Genomic DNA, 23732 nt, shown 5'->3' on the forward strand with positions numbered 1-23732 from the left:
CAACCTGATGCCTAGTGCACAAAAGAAAAGTTTCCTTGATAATAAAAACTGAACTTGACATATTCAATCAAATGGTACCTACTTAAAAAAACTGCTCATCGTCAAATTATAGCCTTTATCTGAAGAATGATAACCAACTTAAAATATGTTGTGAGTTTCAGATAGGATCAAAAATTATTTTCTAAAAATTTGATTTGATTTATTATTGTCATATGTATTTGAATAAGTGTTTCTTGTTGTTTCTTGTATGCTATACAGACAAAGCAAATCATTCATACAGTACACAGGGGAGAAGGAAAGGACTGAGTGTAGAATATAGTGTTACAGTCATAGCTAGGTTACAGAGAAAGATCAACTTAATATATGGTAGGTCCATTCAAAAATCTGATGGCCGCAGGGAAGAAGCTGTTCTTGAGTTGTTTGGTATGTGATTGCAGACTTTTATATCTTTTTCCTGATGGAAGAAGGTGGAAGAGAGTTTGGGTGGGATGTCCAACCGCACTCGCCCCAAGGCTGGAAAGCCCCCATCCTAGGTCAACAGACATTTGCATCCACCCCACCCACCCACTGCGATTCCCATGGCAGGCGGGATGGGTACGGGAAAATTCTGCCCTATGTCCAGGATGCGTGGGGTCCTTGATTATGCTGGCTGCTTTTCAGAGGCAGTGGGAAGTGTAGACAGAGTCAATGGGTAGGAGACTGGTTTGGAGCAGAGAACCAAATCCTTTTTGAGGAATCCTAAACCAGATTGCTTTTCTTCACAGAAATTGGGATCAACTTTGACCATATCTGGCAGAAAACATTAACAGTGCTGAATCCGATGAAGCCAGCAGATGGCAGCATTATGAATGAGACTGACCTGACAGGACCAATGGTTTTCTGTTTGGCATTTGGAGCCACATTGCTGCTGGTGGGTTGAAATGTCACTTCAGAGAAAATGACAGCAAATGTAATTTACTTACATGTGGCATTTTGCTTATTTCCTCTTTACTTTCTTACATATCATCATTTGCTTCATTATGATAATCATCAGAATTGCCTTTCTTTCATTCTTGTAGAAATGTCATTTCTTGCCTCAGGCTGCTCTTCATGAAAGAAAGCAACTGGTTTGATGCTCATGTTATTTGTGTGGCCAGCTACAGAAAATGATTTTTCCTTTTCTTGTGAGGCAGGTTTTGACCCGATTTGCATTCTTTATTCAAAGTCTTTACACTGTAAGAGAAAGAAACAGACATGCATTTTGCATTTCAATAAAATGTAAGCCGATCTGTCAACGTATCACAATGAAAGCAAGTAGCTCCATATCATTACATCCATACATCAAACGTAGTGGGAACACCATCTTTGAAATTTGTTTATTGACATCAAAGTGAGGGATGTCACTGCCCGAGTCTGGAACACTTTTCACTTCTATTGTCTGCTGTCAGCATCGGGTGCTCTGAGATTAGGTATGGTGCTAGTTAGATACAAGGTTGAGGAGTCCTTTACGACAACTGGCAGGCACATGTAATAAGCCTACATTCACTGGCTGCACATACCAGTAAATTGGGAGTGCCCTCCTCACAATTTCCTGTTCTGTATAACTGATAGATGGAAAATTGTGTGCAGAGCACTGTCAATTTCCTGAAATGCATGACCATTGGGTAAACCTCCCCACTGGCAAGCAAGCAAGCAATCAAATCACTCCTGAGATTGTTAATGGCAAGCATACTGAAAGATCGTTTTCTGTTGACTTTTTAGCACACTGCAGATCAGAAATACTAAATAATCTGAGATAGAGAGGAGAGATAATTATCTGAAAACTGGGTTGCATTCACACGTTAAAAAGAAGTTGAGGAAGAGACAGCTACTACTGCATAAGTATAAAAATTAATTAGGAAAGGGACTAGTGCCAGAGAACTGGTGCACAACTAATATGAATCCTATATTTAAAATGGGAGATGTTACGAGCGAAGGAACTATTGATCAATTAATTACGTGTCAGTGGTAGAAGAGATAATGGAATTCTTACTCAAAAAAATGTTCAGAAAATGGAAAATAGTAGTCAGCGTGAATTTCAAAAGGGGAGGTCATGCTTGATGAATCACATTGAATTCTTTAAAGAAATAACAGAAACTATAGACAAGATAATAGTAATATATTAGGATTTTAGAAGTCCATTGCTAAAGTATTGCTTAGTAGGCTTGTAACAAAGTCTGCCATGTGGAGTCGGGACAGGTGACAGAACCACTTCAGCATCCAAATAAGTGTTTCTTCCCATCACTGTTGGCATTTAACTAGTGATGGTCAAATCCTCCACTTAGTGGGAAGAGCAACTAATGCACGCTGATACCACGGGCGGCACAGTAGCACAGTGGTTAGGACAGCTGCTTCATAGCTCCAGGGACCCGGTTTGGGTCTCTGTCTGTGTGGAGTCTGCACGTTCTCCCTGTGTTTCCTCCAGGTGCTTCAGTTTCCTTCCTCAGTGTGAAAGATTTGCCAGTTAGGTGCATTGCCATGCTAAATTCTCCCTCAGTGTACCTGAACAAATGCCAGAGTGCAACAACTAGGGGATTTTCACAATAGCTTCATTGCAGTGTTAATGTGAATAACTAAACATTACTTTACTTGCAGTCTCCTTGTGAGTTTGAGGTAGAAAGGGCCTTTGCTATTCAAGTGCTTAATGCTGAAGTATATTCTATAAGTTCATTAATATCTTTTACAATATGAAAATCATGATTTACATCTATTTTTACGAGCCCAGGACACAATCGTCCTGGCTCACTAATGTACCTGACCCCACCGATGGAGGTTCACACCATTTGGAATTACCATTAGGTCCCAGCAATAAGGACCTAGCATGATGGCCTCGTTGAGAGGACCAGAGACATTTGAGGCTTCCCAGGAGCTCAGGGATGGTGGGGGTGGGGGGGGTGGTGGAATGCCAATTGGGCAATGTCAGCCTGGTACATTGGCAGTGCCAGTCTGGCACCCTAACAGTGCCAGCCTGGCACTGGGCAGTGCAAAAGGGGTTTGATGGGGGAAGCCAGACTGGGGGTTGCGAGGAGGTAGGAGGGGAAGGAATGGGAGAAACACTTAATGAGAGTTGGGGGCTGGTGGTGGGGCCGGTGCTTGGTGGCTGGGTCTGGCCATCTGAAGGCCATGATGTAGAGTTGCCAGTGTTGGACTGGGTAAACACAGTAAGAAGTCTCACAACACCTGGTTTTAAGTCCAACCAGTTTATTTGATTGTAAACCCACAAGTTTTTGGAAACTGTGTTCCTTCATCAAGTGTGTGGAAGGTTCTATTATCAATGAAATCCCATTGACAGTGGTGAGACCAAAAGATCCTGGTGCTGGAAAACAGCGCACAGCCCCCTGCCTTGAGAAACACGGTGCGTGGAGGCCAGAAAATCTCCTCCATTTAATAGTGCTGTGATGTTTCCGTTGTTTCTTACCTAGCTTATTTTACAGTGCTTGTATGTAATCCATCTGGACCAGATGCCTTGTCTTCTTTGTATTTGATTCATTTATCCTACACTGCTATTATTTTGAGGGTGACCATTAATTTTTGAAAAGAAATTCAAACCCTCAGTTTTTAACTGAAAAAAATGACGCTTCAAGATTTCACATCTTAAACAACAACTTTTACCATCCAAGAATTAAACAAATCTAGTCCTATTAACTTAATATTGTACTTCAAAACCCTTATTATTTAAATGTGAAAATCTCAGCAGGACACTCCCATTCTATTTTACTTCCATCCAAGAGTTTCCCTATACATTGCAGGATCAATGAAGTTGCTTTCTCTTAATCTTCTAAGCTGACACACTGTTTCTATCAGAAAATGCAGAAACAAACCCCAAATAAATGATTGCCTCCCTCTAATTTATTTCCACAGGAGCATGGAGCACCTGGGATGTCCGAGATAAAGATTTAAATCTCCCATTTTAAGCCTATGTATGGAAACTTCGTGAAGATTTTCTTCACTTTAAAATCTCTCTGTGACCTGGGACCACATGTATAATTTATACTTTTTATTTGCTGGAGCAGACGAGTGAAGGAGCAAAGAGACAGCTAAGATTTTACCTGTTAAAAACCAGTTTAAAATAAGTTTAAAGCACTTTGTTCTTTGTAGAACTGTTTAAAGCATTTATTTATTGTATTTACTGCTTTAAGAATTCTGAGGGAGTGGTTAGCAGGCAGTTGTGGTTCGTCAGATTTAAATATCAACTGACCACACAGTGAAGCCTTCCATTGTTTGCTGGAGCAGACGAGTGAAGGAGCAAAGAGACAGCTAAGATTTTACCTGTTAAAAACCAGTTTAAAATAAGTTTAAAGCAATTTGTTCTTTGTAGAACTGTTTAAAGCATTTATTTATTGTATTTACTGCTTTAAGAATTCTGAGGGAGTGGTTAGCAGGCAGTTGTGGGACATCAGATTTAAATCAGCGCCAGGTTTAAAAGGAGGCCTGGTGTAGACAGCGGGCAGCGTCTGAGCGGGCAGCGGAGTGAGGGGGAAGCAGAGTGAGCTACTAGGGCTTAATATCAAAAAGGGCTGGAAGGAAAAAAGGCCAGGTGAGTTCGTTTGAAAAACAAAAAAAACCAAAAAAAAAAATTTTTTCAAAACTACTACAGTAAATAATGGAGGGGCATGTGATGTGTGGTTTCTGTATGATGTGGGAACTGGTGGACCCTAGGGTTCATCCCAGTGACCATGTCTGCAGTAAGTGCAGGTTGCTGGAGGAGCTCCAGCTCAGGGTAAATGAGCTGGCCTCTGAGCTACAGACACTGAGGCTCATCAAGGGGAGAGAGGGTACAATTGTCAATGGGGTGCAAGTGACATCCACCCCACCTAGACTGGCTAACTCTAAGGGTCAGGGACAAGAGGGGGCTACTGGGAAGAGGAAGGGGGGTGAGGAGCGGAGGCCTCAGCCTCTTAATCTGCATAACAGGTTTGAGGTTCTTGCTTCCAAGTTGGACGAGAACGAGGCAGGTGAGGTTGGTGAGCAAACTGCACACGGTACAGTGCTGCAGCAGGACATAGGCAAAGAGAAAAGGAAAAGGAACGTAGTAGTGATTGGGGATAGTGGGGTGAAGGGTATTGACACTGTCCTTTGTCACAATGACAAAGTGCACAGAAGGGTGTGTTGTCTGCCTGGTGCTCGGGTACGGGATGTCGCAGCTGGGCTGCAGAGGAACCTGGAGTGGGAGGGTGAGAATCTAGTCGTTGTGGTACATGTGGGTGCCGGCGACGTAAGTAAAATGCAGACTGAGGATCTGGGGAGGGAGTATGAAAAGCTTGGAATGGAATTAAAAAGTAGAACCGACAAGGTGGTTATCTCTGGGCTACTGCCTGAACCGTGTGCAGATGGGCGTAGGGTTGACAGGATTAAGGAAGTGAATGGGTGGCTCAGGGATTGGTGTGGGAGGAATGGGTTTGAATTTATGGGGCATTGGCACCAGTATTGGGGTAGGTGGGACCTGTTCGGGAGGGATGGGGTTGGTCTGAACCGTGCTGGGACCAGAGTGCTGGCGAATCGAGTAAAGAGGACTGTAGACAGGGCTTTAAACTAATTAGGGGGGGGGAGGGTGTGAGGGTAGGTGACCTTACAAGGTCTAAAGTTAAGGAGAGTGTACATGTAAGGGAAGAGGCCGAGGATGTCCCAATAATAGAGGGAGTAGGGGGCGTGAGTATAGTTGGTGGCATTGTGGCAAATAGGGTCCAGGTGAAGGCTGGGATGAAAGCACTTTATCTGAATGCACGAAGCATTCGGAATAAAGTGGATGAGCTGATGGCGCAGATCGACACAAATGGATACGATCTGGTGGCCATTACAGAGACGTGGCTGCAGGGTGACAGGGACTGGGAGCTGAATGTACAGGGCTATCAAGTGTTTAGGAAGGATAGACAGGAGGGAAAAGGGGGGGGGGGGGCGTAGCTCTGCTGATTAAGGATAACATCACGGTGGTAGCAAGGGATGATATTGGAGCCAAGGAGCAGAGGGTGGAATCGTTGTGGGTGGAGATTAGGAACAGCAAAGGGAGGAAGACGCTGGTGGGTGTCGTCTATAGGCCCCCGAATAACGATCTGGAGGTGGGGCGGGCTGTTAACGCGCAAATAAGTGCGGCGTGCAGGAATGGGACGGCCGTAGTTATGGGGTATTTCAATCTGCATATTGATTGGTCGACCCATGTTGGACGTGGGGGGCTCGAGGAAGAGTTCTTGGAATGCTGCCGGGATAGTTTCCTCGAACAGTGTGTGTTGGAGCCGACGAGGGAGCGAGCTATCTTGGATCTGGTGCTATGTAATGAAGCGGGTAGAATTAGGGACCTTGTGGTGAAGGATCCTCTTGGAGAGAGTGATCATTGTATGGTGGAGTTTCTGGTGCAGCTGGAGGAGGAGAAAGTGGGTTCCCGGACACGCGTCCTTTGTTTGAATAGAGGGAAATACGGTAGGATGAGAGGAGAATTGGCGAATGTGGACTGGGAGAGCGCGTTGGAGGGAGGGTCTGTTAAGGAGCAGTGGAGGATCTTTAAGGAGATCTTTCTTGGTGCTCAACGGAAATTTATTCCGATGGTCAAAAAGGATAGTAGGAGGAGAGGTAATAAGCCGTGGATAACGAAGGAGGTGAAGGAAAGTGTTAAACTAAAAGCGGAGGAATTTAGAGTAGCTAAGAGTAGTGGGCGAGAAGAGGATTGGGAGAGGTTTAAATGTCAACAAAGATTGACAAAGAAGTTGATAAGGAAGGATAGGAGAAACTATGAAGCTGGGCTGGCGCTTAATATAAAAAAGGATAGCAAGAGTTTTTATAAATATATGAAAAGGAAGAGGCTGGCTAGGGTGAACGTTGGTCCCTTAGAGGATGAGAAAGGGGACCTAGTGGTAGGGGATGGGGATATGGCTAAGGTATTGAATAACTTTTTTGTTTCTGTCTTCACGGAGGAGGACGTGAATAATTTGCCGGGTGTTAGCGATAGAAAGGTGGTAGGACTGGAGGGTCTTAATGACATTACTGTTACTAGAAAGGCGGTGCTCGACAGACTGGAGGGGCTGATTGTGGACAAGTCCCCAGGACCGGATGGAATGCATCCGAGGGTTCTGAAAGAAATGGCGGAGGTGATAGTGGATGCCTTGGTGGTTATTCTCCAAACGTCACTGGATTCCGGGGAAGTGCCGGATGATTGGAAAACGGCTAATGTTACGCCGTTGTTTAAGAAGGGTGCCAGGCAAAAGGCGGGGAATTATAGGCCGGTTAGTTTAACATCTGTGGTAGGTAAAATGTTAGAATCTGTCATTAAGGAGGAAATTGCGAGGCATCTTGAAGGGAATTGCTTGATAGAGCAGACGCAGCACGGTTTCATTAAAGGGAAGTCGTGTCTGACAAATTTACTGGAGTTCTATGAGGATGTGTCTAGGGCGGTGGATAGAGGAGAGCCGGTGGATGTGGTCTTTCTAGATTTTCAGAAAGCATTTGACAAAGTGCCTCACAAGAGGTTATTGCAGAAGGTCGAGGGACATGGAGTTGGGGGTAGGGTGTTAGCGTGGATAGAGGATTGGTTGTCAAATAGGAGGCAGAGAGTGGGGGTCAACGGGTGCTATTCGGATTGGCGGATGGTGACTAGTGGAGTGCCCCAGGGGTCGGTGCTGGGACCTCAGCTTTTTACCATTTATATAGATGATCTGGAGGAGGGAACCGAGTGTAGAGTGTCGAAATTTGCTGATGACACCAAGATTGGGGGAACAGCAAATTGTGCGGAGGGTGTGGAGAGTCTGTAGAAGGATCTAGATAGGCTGGGCGAATGGGCCAGGAAATGGCAAATGGAATTTAATGTTGGCAAGTGTGAGGTGGTCCACTTTGGTAGGAAAAATGGTAGGAAGGACTATTACTTACGAGGCGAAAAACTGCAGCAGGCGACGGTGCAGAGGGACCTCGGGGTCCTTGTGCATGAGTCGCAAAAACCCAGCTTGCAGGTGCAGCAGGTGGTCAGGAAGGCGAATGGGATGCTGGCCTTCATAGCGAAGGGGATTGAATATAAAAGTAGGGAGGTCTTGCTGCAGCTGTATAGGGCATTGGTGAGGCCGCAACTGGAATACTGTGTGCATTTTTGGGCGCCGCACCTGCGCAAAGATATTTTGGCCTTGGAGGGAGTGCAGAGGAGGTTTACTAGGCTGATACCGGAGTTGAGGGGGTTGAGCTATGAGGAGAGGCTGAATAAACTAGGCTTGTACTCGTTAGAGTTTAGAAGAATGAGAGGAGATCTCATTGAGACGTATAAGATGATAAATGGATGGATAGGATAGAGGTGGAAAGACTCTTCCCGCTCAAAAAAGACAATAGGACTAGGGGGCACAGCCTCAAGATAAAAAGGGGGGTGGTTTAGAACGGAGTTGAGGAGGAACTTCTTCACTCAAAGGGTGGTGAATCTCTGGAATTCTCTGCCCGTTGAAGTGGTGGAGGCTGCCTCGCTAAATATTTTTAAGACGCGGGTTGATGGGTTTTTGATAGGAGAGGGGATTAAGGGTTATGGGGAGAGGGCGGGAAAGTGGAACTGAGCAGCGACAGATCAGCCATGATCTTATTGAATGGCGGGGCAGGCTTGAAGGGCTGGATGGCCTACTCCTGCTCCTATTTCTTATGTTCTTATGTTCTTATGCAGACAACTGTAGGCATTTTCACCGATGGGGTTCTCCGGTGCCACCTTAGTGAATGGAGTTTTGGCTGGAACGCCAAATTCTCCATTATCACTTGCAGCGGGGCGAACATGGATATGATTGGAGAATCCCGCCCGTTATCTGTAACAAACACAGAAAAGGATTACACATTGTTCAGTGTTGTCAATCGTCTAACACTGACATTATTAACCAAACACAAGCTACATTTTAAATTGCAATTAATTTAGGCTTTGTTTACTGACTCTCAAACTCAGGTTTCTCCCGCTTCTATTTACAAATTCAAAACTAAAAGTTATATTCCTTATCCAATACCTAAATCCATGCCAGGTGATCCATTCAGTTTTATTCCTACTTGATATTTTCGTCAAAGTTTTGATATAATTGAGTGGCTCACATGAACATGTCAGTGCCAACTATGTTAATGTGGATCTGGAGTTGCAAGTAGGCCATGACCAGGTGAACACAGTAGCTTTCCTTCCCTAAAGGACAGTCATGAATCAGATCAGTTTTTATGACAATCAGATTGTTTCATGAGTACCATCACTGACACTAGCATTTTCAGTTCTAGGTTAAATTATTTAATTAATTCAGTTTAAATTTCTCCAGCTATCATGCAAGGATTTGACTTCCCGCCTCCAGAGCTTCAGTCCAGGCCTTTGAATTACTATTCCAATATGATTGCCATTACGCTACCATCTCCTTCAGCCAACTATCATTTTTCCATTTGAAATAGCGTCTGAATTTAATTTTGCTATATTATTTGCAGTAATTCATATCTCGCTGATCCCCTAAACATCCGTGGGGCAGCACGGTGGCACAGCAGTTAGCGGTGCTGCCTCACAGCGCCAGAGACCCGGGTTTAATTCTGGCCTCAGGTCACTGTGTGGAATTTGCACATTCTCCCTGTGTCTGCGTGGATTTTCTCTGGGTGCTCTGGTTTCCTCCCACAGTCCAAAGATCTGTGGGTTAGGTTGGTTGGCCATACTAAATTGATCTTAGTGTCAGGGGGTTAGCAGGGTAAATATGTGGGGTTACGGATATAGGGCATGGGTGGGATTGTGATCAGTGCAGACTTAATGGGCCAAATGGCCTCCTTCTGCACTGTAGAGAGTCTATTCTAACACCCACTCCATGAGGGCTGAAACAATTAAGTTTCTCCAAGCTGCTCTCTGTCACTACTGTAGCTCTTCTTATACCACCGACGGTGGAGGAATGCTACCTTTGTGTTCACAGCACAAGGGCTATAACAACTACAACACTGCATAATCTACACATGATTATACAAGTTATATTCAGTTGTTTAAGTTTTTCAGAATTTGTTTTGTTCTTTGCTCGTTTGCAATAATTATTATGATCTGAAATGAATTGAATGAAAGAATTGTGAAAACAGATGCAACAGCAACTTTCAAAAGAAAAAACTGGAAACATACTTGAAAAGGAACAATTTGCAACTCTGTGGAGAAAGAACAGGAGAGCAAGATTATTGGAGTAGCTCTTTCAAAGTGCCAGTACAGGCGGGATGGGTCAACTGGTTTTCTCCTGTATTCTTTGATCCTATAACATATTGGGATAAATTTTAACACTTATCCATGGATGAAGAACAAGTGATAGGAAAAGAAAATTGTGAGAGGTATAAAGCAGATTCCAATTTGCATTGCCTGTTTTCTCGCTCAGTAATGTGTTAAATTAACTTTCATTTAGTGTCATGTTAACTTTGGCCTAAGGATCTCTTTGACCCTTAATTATTTTATCACCATGAGCAATGTACTCACGTCTCCTAACTATATTTTGCTTTATTTCTTCACACTTTTACTGGAGTGAATTTGCATTGTTCTATTTAATTGCTTCATATGTTTAGCAAAGAGTCTAGCAGTTCCCTTATTCCCTGCACTGTCCAATCCTCTTGCAATCCTTTAAATTTGTAAATTTCAAATTGTTTGTTTTAATTATATTTCAGTTCAACCTTAACATTCTCTATTTCTACGGGCAAGTGAAAATAGATCCCAAATGATATTGATGAATGATGGATTTCTGCTTTTTATTACAGGCGGGTAAAGTGCAGTTTGGCTACATTTATGGTATCAGTGTTTTGGGATGTTTGGCAATGCACACACTGCTGAACCTGATGAGTGTTACAGGAGTCTCGTGTGGCTGTGTGGCCAGCGTCCTGGGCTACTGTCTCCTTCCAATGATCATTCTCTCTAGCTGTGCTGTCCTCTTCTCGCTCCAGTAAGTATCAAATTAGCATCAGGGAAATCTATCTGTGGTCGATTGGAGAAAAATTGATTTTGCAAATCCTTCCGTCAAACTTTGAATTAGTTCTTGAAAGCAACTGCTAAAATGGCTGAAATTCTTCCACAATAGCACTAGGTGGTGCTTTTGTCTATTCTGGTGACCTTGTGGGCTAAATAATAAAGGAAATGTGCAAGGTGCACTGAAGTGCAAACATCTAAACACAGGATTTAATTTTAGGGTGATGCTCAAAATTAATGGACAATTTTATGGCAGTACAGATATTGATCCACTTCTTTTGTTAGGCAAGGAAATTACAGTAAGTAGTCTCACAATACCAGATTAAAGTCCAACAGGTTTATATGGAATCATGTGCTTTTGGAGTGCTGCTCCTTCCTCAGGTGAGAGACTTTAACCTGGTGTTGTGAGACTCTTATTGTGCTCACCCAAGTCCAATGCTAGCATCTCCACATCAAGGTCATTACAGGTTAAGGAACTAAGGTGGTTAGATGGAGTTCAGATACCGATCAGCCATAATCTAACTGAATTATGGAATAGGGCTGAATGGCCTACTCCTGTTTCTGCAATGGAAGTTTGTTTTCCTTATGTCAAAATTAACTTCATAGGATGGGATTTTCAGGCCGCGCTTGCCCTAAGACTGGAAAATCCTGCCTGAAGTCAATGGACCTTTGCATGGATCTGTCCTGCCTGCTACGATTCTCATGGCGGGCAAAATGGGAAAGTTCCGTCCTTTCAAAGACACCAATTTGACCCACCATTACTTATTAACTTTGTAGTACAGTTCCTTTAAAAATGAACCCTGCTTCATTTATTTAAAACATTTGTAATTTATACCATCACTGCTGATTACAAGTGTCATTCCTAATATTTTGTTTATGAGTTTTTAGTTGGTATTAGAGAACAGGCAGTTTAATTACATTTATTGGAGCTCATCACACAGAGGTTCAATTATTCCAGGTGCTACCTGCCCTTTTCACCTTCCATGTAATTGCTAATTTTTCCATCCTGCTGCTGCTAAAAGTGAAAATAAAATTGTCCTGCTTGTTCTAGAGCTGGCCTATTCTGTACGTTAGCAAGTACTGTAACAGAAAAGATGTAATTGCTGCCTCCTTTTATTGGAATATTTTGCACAATATATTCAGCTGTCAAGAGAAATTCTGTAAATACTTCCTGCAGTATTTTGTTAAACATTTGGAACATATATCATTAAAATAACAGGGGCAAAGGCAGGGTATCTACAACTATCTCCATCAGATTGTTACCATACTAACAAATCATCCTGATTGTCATGTGCTTAATTGTCCTGTACCGAACATTGCACAATTACAGCAACATCATTCACTGAATGAATATATCCTTCTCCAAATGCTTTTAAACAAAATGTAGAACAACTTCAGCAATAAATAAACCAATGTAAAATGCTGAGAAAGAAGTTCAAAATATAATTAATGAAATTTGCTGTTACACGTTCAAAAATGTTGTTAACATTGTATCTCTTGGTTGGTGTTAAAGGTGAACTAAGTAATCTATTTCCCCTCTTGATTATCGTGTTGAGGATAGTTTTAGTGGGTAAAATATGTATGGATGTGGAGGTAGGTCCTGGGTGGGATTGTGGTTGGTGCGGACTCGATGGGCCGAATGGCCTCTTTCTGTACTGTAGGGTTTCTATGATTCCATGATTCCAAGTTGATACTATAACTTTACCCATATAGTGTCTATGAAATGTTGACAAACTGCAGTCTTCTGTTTCTAATGAAGCCCAAAGATAACTAAATTGTCTGTGTCTTTCTGTCTGCACTTTGTGGAGTCCAGCTGAGAACAATAGAGCTATCTTATCTCAACTACATGTACATTTACTAATGTGTCAAATTAATGAACCAAAGAAGCTTACAGCAAGGAACGAGACCGTTTGGCACAATCGTCTGTGGCAGATCTTTGCTGGAACAATCCAAAACTAATCTTACTGCCCTACTCTCTCCTCATAGCCTTGTATTTTCCACTACTTTAAATATTTATTCCAGTTTCACTTATAAGATAAAATGGTTTCTACCTCAAGAATTTCCCTGTGGTAAAATATTCCATGCTCCAACAATCACTTCTGGGCAGAGAGATTTCTCAGAACTCTCTTAGTACCAATTCTAAATTGATAACCCCTCGTTACTCAGCCAGAAGAAATAGATTTTCCTGATTCAGTCTCTAAAAGCTCTCTCATGTCAAAATTTTGACCAATTCTAACCATGGAAACAGGTGAAATAAAGCTTTAAGAGGTCAGTTCACAACAGCATTTTCTTTATTTTTGAGTTCAGCTATAGATTGTAATGATGGAAAATGAAAGTTGCTCTGAATGTGGGATTCACAAAGCTACATAAAAAGGTTGTTTGTCCAGTACTTCACAAGACCTTCCATGAATTATTTTCCTACAATGCCTAGAGGCTACTTTAGCAGGCTGACTTTCAAATATCTGTTACAATTTAAATTTCTTCACAATGCTTCTTTTTCATATTTTCCTCAATATTCTGCTCGCATAGGCAAACTTGTGCTGCCAATAAGCTGAAACTTGACCTATATGTCTGATATTGGCACATAATGTTGGCACCAGGAAAGCAACAAGCCCTTCTAGAAAGTGGGAATGCAGCAAAATTATCATATGTTATCAGTCACATGCTCTCTAAACCTCTCTGAAGAAACACCATGCTAATTCTAAATAGCTGAAGCATGTTAAATTATACAAGTTAATAAATTAGAAGATTAAACATATAAGTAATTGATTCTCATTACTTTCTTGAGCCAAACTTAAAAAGACTTGTACTTTGGTAAATCTACACTGCTGCTTTCTGGAGCCTGACCTCAACGCAATGAAATTGATCAATGACAGAAAGCTTTCAATATTCATCCCAGATTTGGGCAGCTTTTACCCACATGATTGTTGATCAAAATCAATTTCAAAAGCATAAAAGTGTGCAGAAGAAAGTAGAAAAGTGAGAATAATACTGGTAGGGCACCTTCATGAGCCTACTATTATAATAATCTGGTCTTCAGACAGCAGGCACTGATATGAGATTGCAGGCACTTCCACCTAGCACGGCCAATCCACCCAAGCCGCACATCTTTGGAGTTGGGTTAGGTTGGGGAGGAGACGGGGTTCTGGGGATGGATGGAGGCAGGGGTGAAAGAGTTTGGGGTGGTGCCGAGCTGTGGCCACTAGTGAATTTCTACAAGTTTAGGAAATCACTTTCACTCTGAACAGGTGCTGGGTTTTGACAGAGAGCAGCAGCAAGGATACTGTACATAAATGAAATCAGGGGAATTTTCAGCTCATTACTAACCTGTTCAGCAAAGAATGCCTCAGTCTCATAGAAACTTATAAAATTCTAACAGGATTAAACAGGAGATTCAGAATGTTCCTGATGATGGGGGAGTCCAGAACTAGGGGGTCATAGTTTGAGGAGAAGGGGTAAACCTTTTTTGGACTGAGATGAGGAGAAATTTCTTCACCCAGAGAGTGGTGAATGTGTGGAATTCACTACAGAATGTAGTTGAGGCCAAAACGTCTGATTTCAAGAAGAAATGAGGCTAAAGGGAGGAAAGGGGAATCAGGATATTGAATTTAATGATCAAAATGAAAGGTGGAGCAGGCTCAAAGGGCTGAATGGCCTATTCCTGCTTCTGGTTTTTATGTTTCTAGGTCTCCATGAAACCTGTCAAATGGCTGAAGCAATTTCAATTGACTGTAAGTATTGGCAATTATCCACCTCAACACCAGTGATTTGTATTACGTTTTCTATAACCTGGATAATTTTTTTTCATCTTTCACTAGCCAGACAATATAATAGTTTGGTCCGAAGTATATATATCTGTAGTTTATAGGAACATGAAAATTCACCCATTGCTGATTCACAAAAGACTATAATTTACATAGCTTAAAGATTGGTTATCCCAACCAGGAGCAAATATGTGATAGAATTTAACATTGTGAGGTCTCAGGTGGATCAGTGTGTGTCTCTGTACATACAGAAAGACAAAAACAAATGCTTTTTAGACAAATTATAGAAAACAACTGGAATTAGACCATTTTGACCCAGTTAAAATTTTGTTTAAATTTCTCAAACTGGATCCATGCAACTGGGTCATAAGAAATAGGAGCAGGAGTAGGCCACCTAGCCCTTCGAGCCTGCCCCGCCATTCAATAAGATCACGGCTGATCTGTCGTGTCTCAGTTCCACTTTCCTGCCCTCTCCCCATAACCTTTAATCCCCTTGCCTATCAAAAACCTATCTACCTGTGTCTTTAATATATTTAGCGAGGCAGCCTCCACCACATCAACGGGCAGAGAATTCCAGAGATTCACCACCCTTTGAGTGAAGAAGTTCCTCCTCAACTCCGTTCTAAACTGCCCCCCCCCTCTTATCTTGAGGCTGTGTCCTCTAGTCCTACTGTCCTTTCTGAGCGGGAAGAGCCTCTCCACCTCTATCCTATCCATCCCATTCATCATCTTATATGTCTCAATGAGATCTCCCCTCATTCTTCTAGACTCTAACGAGTACAAGCCTAGTTTATTCAGCCTCTCCTCATAGTTCAACCCCCTCAACTCCGGTATCAACCTAGTAAACCTCCTCTGCAGTCCCTCCAAGGCCAAAATATCCTTGCGTAAGTGCGGCGACCAAAACTGCACACAGTACTCCAGCTGCAGCCTCACCAGTGCCCTGTACAGTTGCAGCAAGACCTCCCTACTTTTATATTCAATCCACCTCGCTATGAAGGCCAGGATTCCATTCGCCTTCTTGACCACCTGCTGCATCTGCAGGCTGGGTTTTTGCGACTCATGCACAAGGACCCCGAGGTCCCTCTGCACCTTTGCATGCTGCAGTTTTTTGCCATGTAAGTAATAGTCCTTCCTACCATTATTCCTACCAAAGTGGACAACTTCACACTTGCCAACATTAAATTCCATTTGCCATTTCCTGGCCCATTCGCCCAGCCTATCTAGATCCTTCTGCAGACTCTCCACACCCTCCGCACAATTTGCCATTCCACCAATCTTGGTGTCATCAGCAAATTTCAACACTATGCACTCGGTTCCCTCCTCCAGATCATCTATATAAATAGTAAATAGCTGAGGCCCCAGCACCGATCTCTGGGGCACTCCACTAGTCACCAACCGCCAATCCGAATAGCACCCGTTGACCCCCACTCTCTGCCTCCTACTTGACAGCCAATCCCCTATCCACGCTAACACCCTACCCCCAACTCCATGCCCCCTAGCCTTCTGTAATAACCTCTTGTGCGGCGCCTTATCAAGCGCCTTCTGAAAATCAAGAAACACCACATCTACCGGCTCTCCTCTATCCACTGCCCTAGACACAGCCTCATAGAACTCCAATAAATTCATCAGACACAACCTCCCCTTAACGAAACCGTGCTGCGTCTGCTCTATCAAACAATTCTCCTCAAGATGCCTCGCTATTTTCTCCTTGATCACAGATTTGAGCATTTTACCTACAACAGACTTTAAACTAACTGGCCTATAATTCCCTGCCTTTTGCCTGTTACCCTTCTTAAACAACGGCGTAACATTAGCCGTTTTCCAATCTTCCGGCACTTCCCCGGAATCCAGCGAGGTTCGGAAAATAATCATCAAGGCATCCACTATCACCTCCGCCATTTCTTTCAGAACCCTTGGATGCATTCCATCCGGTCCTGGGGACTTGTCCACAATCAGTCCCTCCAGTCTGTCGAGCACCGCCTCTCTAGTAACAATCATGTCATTCAGCCCTCCACTCCTACCATCTTTCCATCGCTAACACCCGGCAAACTATTCACGTCCTCCTCCGTGAAGACCGAAACAAAAAAGTTATTCAAGACCTCAGCCATATCCCCATCCCCTACCACTAAGTCTCCCCTCTCATCCTCTAAGGGTCCAACGTTCACCCTAGTCAGCCTCTCCCTTTTTATATATTTATAAAAACTCTTGCTATCCTTTTTTATATTTAGCGCTAGCCCAGCTTCATAGTTTATCCTACCCTTCTTTATCAACTTCTTCGTCATTCTTTGTTGATATTTAAACCTCTCCCAATCCTCTTCTCGCCCACTACTCTTAGCTACTCTAAATGCATCCGCTTTTAATTTAATACTCTCCTTTACCTCCTTCATTATCCACGGCTGATTATCTCTCCTCCTATGATCCTTTTTAACCATCGGAATAAATTTCTGCTGAGCACCAAGAAAGATCTCCTTAAAGATCCTCCACTGTTCCTCAGCAGACCTACCTTCTAATGTGCTCCCCCAATCAACATTCGCCAATTCCTCTCTCATACTATCATACTCTCCTCTGTTCAAACAAAGGGCACAGGTCCGGGAACCCACTTTCTCCTCCTCCATCTGCATCAGAAACTCCACCATACAATGATCACTCTTCCCAAGAGGATCCTTCACCACAAGGTCCCTAATTCTACCTGCCTCATTACATAACACCAGATCCAAGATAGCTCGCTCTCTTGTCAGCTCGAACACACACTGTTCAAGGAAACTATCCCGGCAGCATTCCAAGAACTCTTCCTCAAGCCCACCACGTCCAGCATGGGCCGACCAATCAATATGTAGATTGAAATGCCCCATAATTATCGCCGTTCCATTCCTGCACGCCGCATTTATTTGCGCGTTAACAGCCCGCCCCACCTCCAGGTCATTATTTGGGGGCCTATAGATGACACCCACTAGCGTCTTCCTCCCTTTGCTGTTCCTAATCTCCACCCACAACGATTCCACGTTCTGCTCTTTGGCTCCAATATCATCCCTTGCTACCACCCTGATGCTATCCTTAATCAGCAGAGCTACGCTCCCCCCTTTTTCCTCCCGCCTATCCTTCCTAAACACTTGATAGCCCTGTACATTCAGCTCCCAGTCTCTGTCACCCTGCAGCACGTCTCTGTAATGGCCACCAGATCATATCCATTTGTGCTGATCTGCGCCACCAGCTCATTCACTTTATTCCGAATGCTTCATGCAGTCAGATAAAGTGCCTTCATCCCAGCCTTCACCTGGACCCTATTTGCAGGAACGCCACCAACCTTACTCATGCACCCTACTCCCTTTATTATTGGGACATCCTTGGCCTCTTCCCATACCTGTACCCTCTCCTTTACTTTAGACCCTGTAATTTCACCTACCCTCGCATCTTGCCCCCCACTAATTAGTTTAAAGCCCTATCTACAGTCCTATCTACACGATTCGCCAGGACTCTGGTCCCAGCACGGTTCAGACCAACCCCATCCTACCTGAACAGGTCCCATCTACCCCAATACTGATGCCAATGCCCCATAAATTCAAACCCATTCTTCCCACCCCAATCCCTGAGCCACCCATTCGCTTCCTTAATCTTACCAACCCTACGCCCGTCTGCATACGGTTCAGGCAGTAATCCAGAGATAACCACCTTGTCGGTTCTACTTTTTAATTCTATTCCCAGCTTTTCATACTCCCTCCCCAGATCCTCAGTTCGCATTTTGCCTACATCGTTGGCACCCACATGTACCACAACGACCGGATTCTCACCCTCCCACTCCAGGTTCCTCTGCAGCCCAGATGCGACATCCCGGACCCGAGCACCAGGCAGACAACACACCCTTCTGTGCACTTTGTCATTGTGACAAAGGACAGTGTCAATACCCTTAACCCACTATCCCCAATCACTACTACGTTCCTTTTCACCTTCTCTTTGTCAATGCTCTGTGTCTGCATCACTGTACCGTGTGCAGTTTGCTCACCAACCTCACAGCCCTCGTTCTTGTTCACACTGGAAGCAAGAACCTCAAATCTGTTATGCAGATTGAGATGCTGAGGCATTTGGTCCCCACCCTCCTTCCTCCTCTCAGCAGCCCCCTCCTGTTCCTGACCCTTAGAGTTAGCCAGTCTCGGGGGTGTGGATGCCTCTTGCACCCCATTATCAATGGCACCCTCCCTCCCCCTGATGAGCCTCAGTGTCTGAAGCTCAGAGGCCAGCTCATCTACCTTGAACTGGAGCTCCTCCAGCAACCTGCACTTACTGCAGACATGGTCACTGGGAAGGACTCTGGGGTCCACCAGTTCCCACATCATACAGAAACAACACATCACATGCCCCTCCATTATTCCCCTTTAGTAATACTGAACACCGTTTTCAACGCAAACTTACCTGGCCCTTTTCTCCCAAGCCCTTTGATCCTAAGCCCTAGTAGCACACTCTGCTTCCCTCTCATTCCGCTGCCCGCTGTCTACAGCAGGCCTCCTTTTAAACCTAGCGCCGTTTGAAAGACTGCTTACCCGCAAATCCCTGCTATCCACTCCCTTTGTATTCTTAAAGCGGTAAACACAAAAAGCCCGCAAAAATGCTTTTAAATGAATCTAACAGTTTTACAAGGTAAGTTCTTACTAAACACAAAAAAGCCCGCAAAAATGCTTTTAAATGATTTAAGCAGTTTTTAGAAGGTAATTTCTTACCTTACTCAGTGCTCCTTCACTCCGCCCGCTCCAGCGAACAATGTTGTAAAAACGAAACTGGTTCATTCACTTTCTTTCACCCTGAGTTAATCTGCTCCAAAAGTGATATTAAGCCGTACTACATGGTTGATGCCATTAGTCAGAGTTCGCATTAACAATGATAATATCAAGATCACTGCCCTATTTTGTTTGTCAGCAAATCTGCAGCTCCTGTTGATGAGCTTGGTAGCAAACGTCCTGTACAAATAATTCATTTGTTATGTCACTTGAGATGCTACTGAGAGTCAACCACGTAGTACGGCTTAATATCACTTTTGGAGCAGATTAACTCAGGGTGAAAGAAAGTGAATGAACCAGTTTCATTTTTACAACAATCCCTTAGCTTTCATGATAATATATTATTGTGCTGGCCTACAAACTGTCAGATACATTGAATTCAGTTTCACAACTTGTCTTGGCAGACTTTGATCTTGGGGACCCTAGCTGGTAGTGTAGTGATTATGTGAATATTTTCATAATATTTATAATGCAGAAAATGTCCCAATTTTATTTAGAGGCAGAGATTGCCAAAGCTAAAATATATGTTGCAGTTGGAGTGTTGACAACTGGTTTGAGAGTACTGCATCAGGATGCCACTGGGTTGTACCATCTACCCAAACCACTTCCCAAATTATGGCTCTGTTTAAGCAAGTGTGCCAGTCTCAAATTTATAAATCTCTGACTGCCAGTGAAATTTTAAATGTTAGGAGGGAGTGCTAACATTTTTAGCTACAGTAACATTACTGCAATCACTGTGAAATCAATATGCTGTGAGACGGTGTAAAAACTTCAAATTAACCCTGACCCAACTGCACTTGTACAACTCACCTTGCATTGTTAGAAGGCCAATGTCCTAGCTCTGATATTAACAGTGAGATAGGGTTGGTGTGAAGGAGTACAGTAGCTGAAAACCTGGCCAACAAAGCCAAGAGTGGATCGAGGCCCTGCCAATCTTAATCACAGGGCCTTATTAAAATAACTTGCTGCAGTCTCCTGCAGAACATCCTGCTAAATTGCCAACTAAACGGGCAGTGAAAATAAACAACCAGAGGGACCAGCCTGAGGTCTGTGAGGACAGCGCCCAGCAGTCAGTGGAGTGCCATGATGCAATGTATTTGGAAGGATCTTGCTGTAGCCCTGTAATCGAGCATGTCAGGGATGGGGGGGTGGGGGAGGGTGTTTGGGGAGGTTGTTGGTGTCGCCTAATCTGGTACAAAGGAAGTCCAAGCATTCTGAGCCCAGAAGCCTCACTGATGCCCATCTGGTCCCAACAAGGAAACCTGAGAAATGAATTTAAAACCTCTTCTGGCACTGGATCAGGCTCCTGGCAGATTTTTTTGGACAGTGGGGCTGTATGTTGCAGTTGGAGTGTTGGCAATTGCTCTGGCTTTAAATTGGAAGTGCAATTGGGGTCCTGATAATATCAATTGACCCTATCTGCATATATAAAATTTTATGCTTCTTTCCCACACGTGTCCTTCTTTCCCACACAAAACAGCAGATTAATATGGAAACACAGTGAGAAGGAAGTGGGATTGGAGGTTATATAAGTAACTGCCCTTTCTGGTCACAGTTAAAGCCAGGGGCTATATTACAGTGATCCAAAATATGGACTATAATTGCACTATTTATTTATTTTCCCTGTCCTATTTGGTGGGGTGATGGATAAGTGATATCACTAAGCTAGCAGTCCAAAGGCCCGAGCTACTGCCTTGGGACATGGGTTCAAATTCTATGACAGCTGGTGGAATAATGGTTGGAATTTTACAGCCTCGCTCATCCTAAAACTGTAAAATCCCAATTGAGATCAATGGACTTTCCCATTGCTCCCTCCAATTCTCGTGGCGGGCAGAGCGGTTAAATTCCGGCAATAAATTCAATTGATATATCTGGAATATAAAGCTAATCTCAGTAACAGTGACCATGGCACTACCATTGCTTGTCATAAAAGCCCATCTAGTTCACTATTGTCCTTTAGGGATGGAAATCAGCTGTTCTTACCTGGTCTGGTCCACATGTGATTCCACATCCACAGGGATGTGGCTGACTCTCAATTACTCCCTGAAACAGCCTCGCAAGCAAGTGATTCATTTCAAGTATAATTAGGGATAGGCAACAGATGCCAGCCTTGCCACTGATGCCCACACTCCATGAAAGAATTAAAAAAAATTCCTATTTATTTTACCCACTTTTAAATCTCCTTGCACCATTGCTCAACCAACATCAGTGGAAACAGATTATCTGGTTATCATATCTGTCTGTGGACCGTTGTGAAATGTTACCTGCATTACAGCAGTAACTACATTTCAAAAATACTTAACTGGTTGTCATGTTTTGAAATGTCCTGAGGTCATGAAAGATGTCATGTTAATGCAAGTCCCTCTTTCTTTAAATACATACATATGCATAAATTTGCTTTGTTCTAAGCAGGTAACAGTATCAAATCTCAACTTACTGTATTACAATACCAGTAAAGACTATCTGGCAAATCATTTGAAGAGGATAATCCAACTAGACTAGTTTTGAATTCCTTTCCATTTTTATATGAATAGCTTCAGCAGCAAAGATGAAAAAAACAAATGAAAACCACTTGTGGCATAATATCATCATTTCTTTCAAATCTCATAGGCAAACACATCAGTCACTGCTACAGCCCTGATTGCACAAACATGACTTTTGGAGATTAGATTCCTGCTAAGATTGATTCTGTTATATTATCTGCATTTGAATAATCACTCTGCACACCAGCATTGTGCAAACAGATCCGCTCTAATACTTTTCGCTGATGCGTTTTCACCTGTAGAAATATTCTTAATTCCTGTTCTATTATCAATAAGACAGATAATTGTGAAAGAGTCCTGGTGGGAATTTGTTATAACTTAACACAAGCATTTTTTTTAGGAAGGCACTGGGTGAAGGTAACATGTGGCATATTTGATCAATAAAAGAATTAAGGTGATTGGTAGAAAGGATAAAAGGGACATGAAGAAGAACTTTTTCACCCAGAGAGTGAGTGCTGGTTGTCTGGAATTCACTGTCAAATCAGTGATTTGAGACAGAGATACTTAGCTAATTGAAAAGACACCTGGATGGACAGCACAGCTGCACGGTGGTTAGCATTGCTGCCTCACAGTGCCAGGGACTGGAGTTCAATTCCGGCCTCGGGTCACTGTCTCTGTGGAGTTTGCACATTCTTCCCATGTCTAGGTGGGTTTCCTCTGGGTGCCCCTGTTTCTTCCCACACTCCAAAGATGTGCATGTTAACTGGCCATGCTAAATTGCCCCTTAGTGTCAGGGTAAATTAGCAATTATCAGAATAGGGCCTGAGTGGGATTATGGTCGATGCAGACTCAATGGGCCAAACGACCTCCTTCTACATTGAGGGATTCAATGATTTTGTCTTATCTGAAGCACTAACCTGCAAGGCTATGGACCAGTGCTGGAAAGTGTGGCTAAAGTAAATGGCTAGTTTTTTTGCTTCTTTCTTTTGGCCAGCACGGATATGATAGGCTGAATGGCCTTTTTCTGTGCCATGACTTTTCTATGGTTAAATGACGATATGATACAGAAACATGCTGAGTGTGATTCTCCTGAATTGGGACTAAGTCCCCACGTCAGCAGGAAAAGCAGAGTGTTTCCCGCTGACACTGGCAGCGTCTGTCAAATGGGATTCATCAATCTGAAGAACGGAAATTAATGCATTCCGAGAAAAATAGCCATTCTAGCTATTCAGAGATCAGGGTACTGTTCTAAAGGGCTCTCCAATCTCTATGATTAGAAACAGGTCCCCATTCCCCCCAAAAATGGTGATACTCCTCATCCCAACTGACCAGAAGAGCACCACCAACCCCTCAGCAAAGAGGGGCATCTCCCTGCTACCAGTCAGTTAATGGGTCACCCCTCCTAACCATGCAAGCACGCGGGGGTGACCTGACCCGAAGCATCCTCAGATCCCCACTCAACCCCCATGGCCTCTCCCCTACTCCCCTCTTAGAAATCCCACTCATGCCCCCTTCAAATCAGTACTGATTTTGAAGTCCGTGAGTCTTCCTCGCAAGCTTAAATCTTTGAAACCCTCTCGATTCTATTGGAACCCTTTAATCCCTACCAATTTCATAGTGCAATGCATTGAAATAGGCTTCATTCACAGTTTAAATGGATTAAGGTGACCCAGCCTGAGTCCAGCCAAACCACAGGTCCCTAAGGGGATCTTTCATCTGCAACCTGGCAGTGATGAAGGGGCCAATGGCCACTGGACTTAGCTCCTTGCCCTCCCTTGGGGTCCAAGGTGCCAGGCCCAGGTGTCAGTGC

The 23732-nt window shown here is 43.5% G+C and overlaps 1 protein-coding gene across 2 annotated transcripts in view; it reads left to right on the plus strand.

Annotated features, from left to right (window-relative positions):
* Positions 1-23732, plus strand: part of LOC145349789 (protein YIPF5-like) — a 54063-nt gene that overhangs the window by 24913 nt on the left and 5418 nt on the right. Inside the window, exons 4-6 of one of the 2 annotated variants that reach the window (XM_080198344.1) lie at positions 765-910; positions 10702-10883; positions 14593-14637. In XM_080198344.1, the coding sequence (XP_080054470.1) occupies positions 765-910; positions 10702-10883; positions 14593-14602 (338 nt within the window). In that variant the 3' untranslated portion in view covers positions 14603-14637. The remainder of the gene's footprint in view (positions 1-764; positions 911-10701; positions 10884-14592; positions 14638-23732) is intronic. The other variant, XM_080198337.1, reaches the window with a different exon arrangement.

This window comes from Carcharhinus amblyrhynchos, chromosome 1 (genome assembly GCF_965287045.1).
Source record: "Carcharhinus amblyrhynchos chromosome 1, sCarAmb.v2.hapA, whole genome shotgun sequence".
In the NCBI taxonomy this organism is placed as follows: Eukaryota; Metazoa; Chordata; class Chondrichthyes; order Carcharhiniformes; family Carcharhinidae; genus Carcharhinus; species Carcharhinus amblyrhynchos.